The sequence below is a fragment of the Arvicanthis niloticus genome, chromosome 2 (assembly GCF_011762505.2).
Source record: "Arvicanthis niloticus isolate mArvNil1 chromosome 2, mArvNil1.pat.X, whole genome shotgun sequence".
NCBI classification, from domain to species: domain Eukaryota; kingdom Metazoa; phylum Chordata; class Mammalia; order Rodentia; family Muridae; genus Arvicanthis; species Arvicanthis niloticus.
In genome coordinates, this window is record NC_047659.1 from 63,396,241 (window position 1) to 63,407,792 (window position 11,552).

General features: G+C 35.7%; 1 protein-coding gene across 2 annotated transcripts; it reads right to left on the bottom strand.

Annotated features, from left to right (window-relative positions):
• Window positions 1-1,117: 1,117 nt before the first annotated feature.
• On the bottom strand, window positions 1,118-5,349 carry LOC117703781 (olfactory receptor 4A16-like). Of its 2 annotated transcripts, none has more exons than XM_034495611.2 (2): window positions 5,083-5,349; window positions 1,118-2,549 (listed from the first exon to the last, which is right to left on the bottom strand). In XM_034495611.2, the coding sequence occupies exon 2, from the start codon at window positions 2,425-2,427 to the stop codon at window positions 1,483-1,485; it is 945 nt and encodes a 314-aa protein (XP_034351502.1). In that variant the 5' UTR covers window positions 2,428-2,549; window positions 5,083-5,349; the 3' UTR covers window positions 1,118-1,482. The 2 variants fall into 2 exon arrangements, with proteins under 2 accessions (XP_034351502.1, XP_076784397.1); XM_076928282.1 differs by having other exon boundaries at window positions 1,118-2,705.
• Between the last annotated feature and the right edge of the window lie 6,203 nt (window positions 5,350-11,552).

The following is an 11,552-nucleotide window of genomic DNA, read 5'->3' on the forward strand; positions in this document are numbered from 1 at the left end:
AACGGGACAAGGTCGCTTTAAGCCCAAGCACTCGCAGCCTTGGAGCAAGCATCTCTCCCTGAAATTTGACTATCTAGGCTGAGAAAGTAGCCGATTGACTGAGACCCTCAGTCAATGCACTCCAAGGGTTCAGCCCATTGCACTGGTTCGATGAGAGGTCTAAGTCCAGCCAGCCCTTGCCTGAATAACCGGTACCTGAACAGTTAGAGGTGTTTACGAGTGGGTACTCGACAGTGAATGTTCCACGAGTGTGGATAGATTTCCCGAAAGTATGCCTGATTGCATAAAGGTTTGATGCCAAGAAACCTCCCCTGGTGGCGCCCCAGGGTAGAGGCTCCCTTTCCCTGTCAAAAGGCATCGAGATTGGGTATGGGAATTAAACCCATTACAATATCTCATTTTGCTCAGGGGATCAGGCCTCTGCTTTCCCTCACTGAGTTGGTGCTGCGCTTAATGGGCAAAAGGCTGTTTCATATTAATAATTTAAACAGGGAGAGATGTAGGAAGCCGCGGTCAGTGGCTCCATTTCAAGATGGCGCTGGCCTCGTGTCTTCCCACTTGTTAACAATTAACTGCGCAGCTGATAGGCAGAAAGACCGCCAAGTCACTGGCCAATCCCAAGGCATAATATTGGGTGGTGAGCGAACAGCCAATCAGAAGTGAATACGTCACTCTAGGGTGTATTTAAGCTAGGCCGCTTCCGGCTTTTTCCGTCTTTCCGCTTTACCGTGACAAGAAGTAAAGTCCTCGTTTTGCAGTAACTACCCAAATTCTGCCTCTCGTGTTTCTCTTCCACGGGCGTGGGGGGACGCGGGAGGCATGCGTTATAGTAACTAGTGCAGTACAATAAAAATGGGATCATAATTTGTCATAACATGGTTTTTAAATAATAACTATTCTGTCACAAAGACCTATAATCTGGTGCTATCTTCAACTGTATCTCATAGAACAAAAGTATTCATATTTTTAGCTAATCACAGTATGATCTATCTTTAATGTATATGAGATGAAAAAACGTGTAGACATTGGGCCAGGAAATGCAAGGAATCCCCAAACTGAGCAGGTATTAAAATCTGCCATGCAGATCAAATTATAAATAATTATATTAGAGAACCTCTTCTTTTGCCCAAAACTTTATTGAGGTATTGTCCTCATTAGTTTCTCATGAAAGTAGATGATCATAAATACCAGAATATTGATTTGGTGACAGCTTAGAAAACAATAAACTCATTTTCTATATCCTATTTAAAATTAATTAAAAAATACTTACAAAATTAGCTTAGTATATGTATAATATGAAAAAACTTTATTATTTGTCTTCAGGTACTTCTTTATTAGATTAATTCTAATCTCAGTAAAAATATGATTCTGCTCTTCAGTGGCTTTGAATAAAGAAAAGCAAACCTAAAGAATTGCAGTGGCATACTGGAACTCCTTTGTTAGAGCTTACTACCTATGTGTAGCACTGGAATTAGTGTGTGCTTAGTGAGGGAACATTCTTAATCTTTCCATAGTTAATCTTTCACACCAAAGTTTTTTCATACAATTTTTTATCTCTGCATTTCTCAGAGTATATATTAAAGGATTCAACAGGGGGGTGATAACTGTATAAACTACAGTTAGGGATTTATCAATAGGAAAGTTGGAGACAGGTCTAACATACATGAAAATACAGGGAACAAAAAACAGGACAACCACTATGATGTGGGAGCTGCAGGTTGACAGGGCCTTGCGTCTCCCTTCCTCACTATGAGTCTTAAGAGAGTTTAGAATGATTCCATAGGAGACAAGGAGGAGGATAAAGACTGTCATACAAATTGCTCCACCGTTGGCAACCACAGTGAGCCCGATTAAGTAGGTATCAGTACATGCTAAGCCCAGTAATGGGTACATGTCACAGATAAAGTGATCAATGATATTTGGCCCACAAAAAGGGAGATTGTAAACAACGATAACTTGAACTAAAGAGTGGCCAAAACCTCCAGCACAAGCTATTACCAATAGAAGAATGCAAACCTGACGATTCATGATGGTCATATAATGCAGGGGTTTACAGATGGCCACATAGCGATCATAGGCCATGAATACCAGAAGGAAGACCTCAGCACCACCAAATAAGTGCTCTACAAAGAGCTGGCCAATGCATACTGAAACTGAAATTGTTCTTCTGTTGCAGATTAAGTCCATAATCAACTTGGGTGAGAAGGCAGTGGAATAAACAGCATCCATGAATGACAGACAGGCAAGGAAGAAGTACATTGGGGAGCCCAAGGAGGGGCTGGCGATCACTGTCCCCACAATGAGCAGGTTGCCCACCATGGTCACAATGTAGATGAGTAAAAACATGACAAACAGTGCTTTTCTCCCAGCAGGATCCTGAGTGAGGCCCAGCAGGATAAACTCTGTCACATTGTTGCTCTTTCCCATTTAATCTGTTATAATTAATCAGGAGTGGATCCAGACATAAGAACTCAGGATAACACCTGCCATGAAATGGCAAAGGTGGCCAAGAATCATTTTATCATGGACAGCATCTTCATTCACATTGCCTAGATGAAAATACCAAGTGATTTTCAATAAACATCTAACAAAGCCCTCTTTCATGTTATACCATTGAGGTCTTCATAACAATGTTTCCCTTTAGTTGGTTTTGTTGATCCCACAGCTAACAGGTTTGTTGTCAAGACCTAAGTAAATCTTTGTACCTAAGAGCAAACAAAAGTTCCAAGTTCATTAACATACTTAGACTTCTAATTTAAAATATTATTTTCCACATATCTCAGAAATGACAAAAGAAGGCTGTTAATTTAAGAAATCCACATACTTGGTTAAAAATAAATCTGTGTGTATAAAAACTAACATAGTTTTTGAGTTGGCTGTTATTTTCTGGGAACTACCTTTATAATATTATCTACATAAGCCCCACATAGCAATGCTCTAGGAACATCCATCTCAAAGTGATTACACATTTTGTCACAGTGATTTCATTTGCATTCTGTCTTAAAGATCTCAAATGACTTTGTTCTTTTTATATTTCACCTTAAATTTCAAGGAGCTTGTCTTTAAACTGCATCAAGAACTTATGCAAGAGTACTTAAATTGGAAGGCATATCATCTAAGGATTTGATTGCTATAAAAAAACATGTTACTAAAAAATTTTTAGCTCATCTTAAAGGATTAACATTCTTCTAAAAAAACTTATTTAATAAATAATGTAATACAGTTATTAAAAGAAATTTTTAATTTAAAATAGTAATTTTATGAATCATGGTCATCACATATAATGACTGTCTATGTATGTCACAAAAACTTTCCTTGGATCATTTTAAGGTTCACAAATAGAAGTCCATATCAAGTTTCCCAAACACAATTTACATTTATTTCCCTACATTCTAACACATTCTATAACAAAAAAATATTAACTAATAAACCCACAATAATTGTATTTCCTTGTTATAATCATATAAAATACAATAGCCATAAATGAGTTGATAAATGACAATAACCACAAATGAGGTGGTAAATAAAATTTCTATTGTTATACATACAATAACATATATTATTTATTGTTTGACCTTGTAAAAATTAAACAATAATCATATTGTAACAATGAATACATCGTAAGATGCACATGCCAGTTATTCTTTTGTAACAGCCTAAGATTTTTTTTAATTCAGAAATTACCAATGAGACTCTAAAGCCACTGGCTGTAATATTATAAGAATATTTTATTATCCTCAGGCTTGTGTTTCAATACTTGATATTCTGAGTTTGACTTTGATCCAGAAATTATTCTCATCTATAGAAAGGATGATTGGGTTACATAAACCTATCAAAACATTTATGGACAGATATAAAACACTTTGACTCCTATTCTAATAGTTACATTATAAAGTAACTGAACATTCCTACCCTCTGTGAAAATATCCACAAAAAGAACAACGATGTTTAGTCCCTATAGAGAGACCCATTGCTCCAGCCACATATGTAGCAGAGGATGTCCTTTTTGGACATCAATGGGAGGAAAGGCCCTTAGTCCTGAGAAGGCTGGATACCCCGGTTTAGGGGAATGCCAGGGCAGGAAGGAGGGAGTGGGTGGGTGGGTGGGTGTGGGAGCACCCTCATAAAAGCAGGAGGAGGAAGGATAGAATAGGGGGGTTCTGGAGGGGAAACTGGGAAAGGGAATAACACTTGAAATATAAATAAATAAAATATCCAATAAAAAAAAAGAACAACGATGTTATGTTAGCAAAAGTCTGTAAAAAAAAAATGACCTAATTAAACAATTAACTTTTAAGCCTGTACTAGGTGGAACATATAATAATTAACATAGTAAACATTACATTTAGGAAGGTAGATTTTCTCCTTTCATTCCATCATGAGAACCTTGCTGTAAGGGTTGACAATAACATCAATGAACTTAACTATCAATGCTTTACCCTAACAAAAGAAAATCTGAAAAGTAACCTCTTTCAACACTGACATACGATTTTTCATTACGATGAGATCTATTCAGTCATTTTCTCACTTCAAAAGCCCCCCTTAAAACCTTTCCCCATTTAAGACTATGACTCCTTTTCTCTATTCTCTCATTTCAACAAATTAAGACATTCTAAAACTTCTATAAGCAGTGATGGATAGACACAAACGATTGACATTTCAAAGACTAAATACAAACTGAAACATTTCCAGCTTTGGCATAACTGAGGTTTTAGAATCTCTTGAGACATTCTAATAGGAAAGTAATCTTTCCTTTGACATGTTAGGTGGCTCCACACCAGCAGTATGCCAACGGAAGGGAAGGATAGGTCACCATAGGTTAGCAGTTAGAACACTTGAAACAAATTCACATTAAGAAATCAATCACTCCTCAAGATACTTTCTTCCCTTGGAAAATCCCTAGGAAAAAAAAATGACCTGGATATTGGCAGGAGAGAATAGCTAATTGTTCCAAATAATACAGAACTTATGATGTGAACAGAAAAAACCTGATGTATAATATTTACAAATTTTTGAGCTATACATTATGAAAGACATGAATATAATGAGTATTTAAATTAACTCAAAGAAGGAAGAACTCACCATGATTTACCCAGCAAAACTCCAGCAAAACATACTCTTACTGTGATAGCCAGGTACTCTCTGCTCAACAATCTCTGAGGCACAGAGGCTGAGAGCCATTTTAGTGTGATCTAGTCTATGCTCTAATTCTTGGAACACTGTTGAGATAGTTCTAAGCTTTAGTAGGAGTAAAACATTTTATCAGTGCCTCAGACTAGGGGCTGAAGCTGTAGGATTAGTAGCTTCCATGAGATTGCTTTGTTGTTGTCATTGCTTTTAAGAATATGTCCTCAGTAAGTATAACCAGCTCCAGTGGTTAGCCACACACCCAAGAGTATATAGGCAGTTTTAATTGCACTCAATGGGTTTGAAAATAAATGAGTGAGGACACACTTATGTGTGGATATGGAATGTGGGTGGAACTGGGAAAGTAATGAGAGAAGAGCATAAATAAGACCAAAACACTGAACAAAAATTCTCAAGGATTTAATAAAAATATTTTAAAAGAAATTGCATTAAAATAATAGCATATATGATGTTGAAAGAAAATTTCTACATACCTAGAATGAAATAGTACATTTTCCTTAGAGTCATTCATAATTTGTCTCTTACTATCTTTCTGCCCCTCTTCCACAAAGCTCTCTGAACACTGAGGGAAGGGCTTTGATGAAAACACCCCATATGGACTGAGTGTTCCAAAGTCTCACATTATCACATTGATGTCTGCATTAGTTTCCACCTACTGCAAAGGAAGCTTCTTGATGATATTAAGTGAGGTAGTGATTGATGAGGATAGAGGAATATCATTAGGAGTCATTTTTATTCTTATGGTCTTTTAGCAGAACAATAGTGTTTAGTTTTTTCCAGACACAGACTGATAAACGTATGAATTCACAGAGACTGTGGCACCATACACAGTCTGCAAGGCTCAAGTCAAATGAGGTCTGTGCACTGAGAGGAAAAACTAGATATAAACTCTCATTCCTTTAATCAGGAAGCTATCTGTAGCTTACACCACTTATGAAGAAAAAATTAGTTTTTCCCAATGGGGTCTCATTGTGTATATTAACCATGCTTTAGGGTAGGTCCCTTGTCCATAAGTATACAGCTAACATTAAAAGATTTCTATGGTGTTTTTGTAGACTTTTTTTTGTTCTGTTTTTCCTTTCTCTGTATGTTTTTTGATCTTATGTTTTTATGCTCTCTCTCTCTCTCTCTCTCTCTCTCTCTCTCTCTCTCTCTCTCTCTGTGTGTGTGTGTGTGTGTGTGTGTTTGTATGTTTCTTGTATTTTTTGTTTTTCTGTTGTTTTATTCTATACTGCTTGTTTCTTTGTTTGCCTTCTAAAAGTGAGAGCAAATGACAGAAAGAAAGAAAGAAAGAGAGAGAGAGAGAGAGAGAGAGAGAGAGAGAGAGAGAGAGAGAAAAAAAAAAGAAATATGTGGGTAGAAAGGTAGGAGGATCTGGGAAAAGTTAGGGGAGGAGAATCAGTGATAAGAATACATTATATGAAAATTTTCAATAAAAAAGAAACATACTCAAAAAAGAAAAGAAACAACATATTTCATCAAGCAATAGAGAAAATACATCAAATCAGAAGTGAAAATTATTTTGATATTTAGAGTGTTGAAAAAAAATGTGTGATAGTTCCTGAGCCAGCCAACATCTACTCTTGTATTAGAAAACTATGAATATTAAATAATTCATGCAGTAAATGTCAATTTAAGAAATTGTAACTCTGCCTAATATTCTCATAGTCTACCTTGTCTCAAATAATGTCAAGACATTCTATCAAGAAAGTGATGTTACATACCTTAATCCCAGCCCGAGAGAGAGAGAGAGAGAGAGAGAGAGAGAGAGAGAGAGAGAGAGAGGAGAGAGAGAGAGAGAGAGATTTGAGATCTGAAGTGTGTAACACCATACTGTATATAACAGGAGAAAGAGAATAGTCAGGAAATTTTAGGGCAGAACTTTACATTTTAGTGATTCTCTATCTCATCCTTAAAAATCAGTTCTGTCCTTGGTCAGAAGCCGGAAATGTCCTTTCTTCTAAAGGCAGTTTGGTCCTGCTTGGAAGTTCTAGAAATGTCTAGAGACACAAATCTGTGATATCCTTTTATATACAGCAATGTATATAGCTGCTTGTGAAACTGTGTATGTGAATTTTCCCTACCCTCAGTCCTGACTCCTAGGCACAGATCACCTCATAGGTGGGACAGCAGGACTGACCTATACTTCAAATAAATGAGGCCTTATTAACCTCATCAACAATGACCCAACAACCTTTTCATGGGACTTTCTGGTCCTTTACAGTGGCTTAATTTCTTCCTTTCTCTGAAATACTCATCTAGAACCTATAATAAACTCCTCTCTAAAACTCTTCTTCCCATTGTCTTTGAAATGTATTCTTTGAAATTACAGAAATCTTTGAACTGGAGTAGTTTTCATCCCTTTTGAGTGGTGGGACTATAGACCTTCAAGTCATATTCACCTGAGGTCAGAAACTCATATTACTCTCAAGGGGTCAATATCCCTATTTGTTCCCAGATCACTGCAGTGTATTGTCTATGAAATAGAGGTGAGTACAGCAACCAATGTTCTATTTCTTTCCATGTTTAATGTTTTGTCTTTATTTTCCATATTCCTGCCCTCAAAATTAGATCTGCAGCACCTATGATATCATGGCCAGCAACATAGGATCTACTACTTCCTGTGTTTCCTTTGTTCCTTATGCCTCCCCGCCCCCCACACACACACACACCAAAAAAGCATTAATTTCTCTGGAAGGCCTGATTACACTTCATTTGTCTTTCCTTAGAGTGTGTAGAATCTCTCTTTACTTCATGGAGCACTAGCTGAATTTGTACTTAGGATAAGAAGCACCTTGCTCCTACAGAGAGTAAAAAGCCACCACAGGAAGAAAGGCTGGCTTAGTGGCCATGGTTAGGTCATCAGCACCAAGAAGCAGAACAAGATTATCCAGGAAAGTGCAGATCACATAGATGTTCAGGTCCCTTATACCTAGACTTTCCCACACAAATAGGACTCCTTTGTTTATATCTTCTCTCTGTTTTTCTGTTTTGTTTTGTTTTTCACCTTCCCAAGTGAATGCTTGGATGGGAACAATATACCCAAAGGTGGCTCTCTAAGATTATATTTTTATTCACTATTATATTATATTTCTATTCACTAGTCAGAATGTTGATAATAAAAACAAAAAATATGGTGTTTAAAGGAAAATAGTTTTCAAGTTTAGTAAAATAAAGTAGACTTACACAATTACCAATTTTTTTTCTTTCTGTATATGTAATCTAGATTCAAACATGCACTAACACACACAGAGAGAGACACAGACAGAGAGACATAGATAGAGACAGAGGCAGAGACAGAGAGACATAAATATGACATGAAAAGGAACAAGTGGCTAAGCGTGAGGAAGAAGACATTTAAAGGAGTTGGGATGAGAAACAAGAAATAGTTTTTTTGAGGGAAAATATGCAAAATATCTCATGATTTCTCTCATATATATTTAGCTATACTTATCTATATTTAGCTATATATAATGTATATAATTAAACCACTGTGCCTTTCATTAGAGAGATGGAGAGAAGTAGGAGGAACAAAAGAAGAGAAGCAATGGGTAATATGGGTAGGAATATGAGCAAAAAATATGACATATATGTTTGAAAATATCCCAATGAAATCTATTATTTTGTACTTCATCTATAATATTGATGAAAAACTAAGACCACCAAATATATAATAATTTTGAAAAACTACATTCTCATGAAATATAAACAATGGCTATGAGAAGCAAAAGCTTATGTTTTAAAATTTTGATCACTGAGAGAATATTGAAAACATTTATGCATCAAACACAAGAATATTTAAGTTCATAACTAAAACACTACTGCAACAAAATTTACATATTAACACTCATATACTGATAGTGAGTGACTTTAATACCACACTGTCACCAACAGACAGGCCATTTAAAGTAAAGCTAAACAAAGAAATGTTGCACCTAAGTAATGTCATAGCCAAAATGAATATACCTTCTTCTCAGAACCTCATGGAACTTTCTTTAAAGCTGTCTCAAAACTCAAAGCAAGTCTCAACAGATAGAAGAAAATTCAAGTAACTCCCTGTAGCCTATCGGATCAACACAGAATAAATAAAGCTGGATGTCAACAACTAAAATAACAAAAGCTTAAAAACTCATGGAAACTGAACAACTCATTACCGAGAAAAAATGACTCAAGAAAGAAATTAAGAAATTAAAAAAAATTATAATTGAGTGAAAATTAAAATACAACATACCCATAGTTATGGAACAAATGAAGGTGGCTCTAAGTGGCAAGTTCATAGCCCCAATGCCTATATTTAAAAAAAAAAAGGAAAGCATAGGAGCATGCATGAAATACCAAGGAGAAAAGAAGAAATGATGCCCCAAAGAGAATACAGCAAGAAATAAACTCAAGGTTAAAAAAATCAGTAAAATAAAAATATTACAAAGAATAAATGAAACAAAGAATTGGTTCTTTCAGAAAATAAAAAAGATTGATAAACTCTTATCTAGCTTAACAAAAAACAAACAAATAAACAAAAATGAAAAAATTAAAATTAAGAAAATTAGAGATAAAAGTGGGGCCATAAAACACATATCAACAATACACAGAGAGAATCATAAGGCTATACAGTTTTTTAAAAATCTGTATGACTTTTAACAAGAAGAGGTTTGTCAAAGTACTCCAGCAACTAATGAGATGATCATGTGATTCTATTTCCTTTGAATTTGTTTATACATAGGATTAAGTTAATGAATTTCCATATATTGAATCATCTCTGCATCCCTGGTTTGAAGAATAGTTGATCTTGGTGAATGACTGTTCTGTTGTGTTCTTGGATTTGGTTTGCAAGAATTTTGAATATTTTTGCATAGATATTATAAGTGATATTGGTCTGAAGACCTTTTTCTTTGTGTGGTTTACGTATCCGGGTAACTGTGGCTTCATAGAACAAATTAGATGGTATTCCTTCTATTTCTATTTTGTGGAATAGTTTGAGTAGTATTGGTATTAGCTCTTCTTTGAAAGTCTGGTAGAGTTCTGCACTCAAACTACCTGTCCTTTTGTTGTTGTTGTTGTAGGGAGTTATGGGACTGTTTAGATCACTTACCTGATCTTGAGTTAACTTTGGTACATGATATCTGTCTAGAAAATCATCCATTTCATCTAGATTTTCTAGTTTTGGTGAGTATAGGCTTTTATAGTAGGGGCTGATTTTTATTTTAACTTATGCAGTTTCTATTGTTATATCTCCCATTTTATTTCTGATTTTGGTAATTTGGATACTGTTTCTATGCTCTTTCAGTGATTTTGGCTAAATGTTTACCTACCCTTTTAATTTTCTAATGATCTTTGTTTTGATAATTTTTGCATCATTATCCTTTTTTCTAATTGGTTGATTTCAGCCCTGAGTTTGATTATTTCCTGCCATGTTCTCCTCTTGGATGAATTTGCTATTTTTGTTGTTGTTCTAGAGTTTTCAGGTGTCATATTAAGTTGACTATGTAGGATATCTCCAAATTCCTTAGGAAGGCAATTAGTGCTATCAATTTTCTTCTTAGTACTGCTTTCATTGTGATCCAATAGTTTGGGTATTTTGTGCTATCATTTTCATTCAATTCTAGAAAGTCTTTGATTTCTTTATTTCTTCCCTGACCAAGTTATTGAGTATTTTATTTGGGGGTGTGTTTTTATTTTGTTTTATTGGTTGGCTAAGTGTTGTGTTTTCATTTGTTTTTTTCAGAAATAATGTAAAGTTGGGTGAGTAGAGAGGGAAGAGGATCTGGAAGAACTTGGGAAAAAGAAAGAAGATGATCAAACTAAAACTAAAATTAAAAATTGTTTTAAATTTCTCCTTTACCTCTCATTTCACCTTTATCGGGCCTGCAGCACCAGAAACACACAGGTCATATTCCTTACCATCACACATCCCCCCTGCCTGTAGAGTCCCTTGGGGCAACTGCCCTGAGCAGCTTACTATCCCCCAAAGCTTCATTGTCCAGCCATCTCTTTGCCTGGCTTCAGGAGGTCCACAGCACCAGGAGCATACAGGTTAAATTTCCCCACTCCATTGTGCTACCCACTCAGTCCTACAGAGCATACCTAGCTGCTCTGATACTTACAGTTGCCCCTGAGTTCCATTGTCCAATCCAAAACTGCCCTTTGGAGGCCTGCTGCACTAGAAATAACTAGGCTAAAGGCAAGTGTTAAGAACACAATCAACAAAAGCTAGGACAATATGGCACCTTCAGAGCACAGCTAACCTATAAGAGCAAGCTCTGGATATCCTAACACAGCTAAGCACAAGAAGATTCCTTAATTACAATCTTATAATGATGATAGAGGCATTTAAAAAGGAAATGAAAAAATCCCTTAAAGAAATGCAAGAAAATAAAATCAAATAGGTAAAGGCCTTTAAAGTAGAA

Bases quoted from the DNA above. Each gene is read 5' to 3' on its own strand.
- LOC117703781 (XM_034495611.2), bottom strand. From the start codon at position 2,427: ATGGGAAAGAGCAACAATGTGACAGAGTTTATCCTGCTGGGCCTCACT.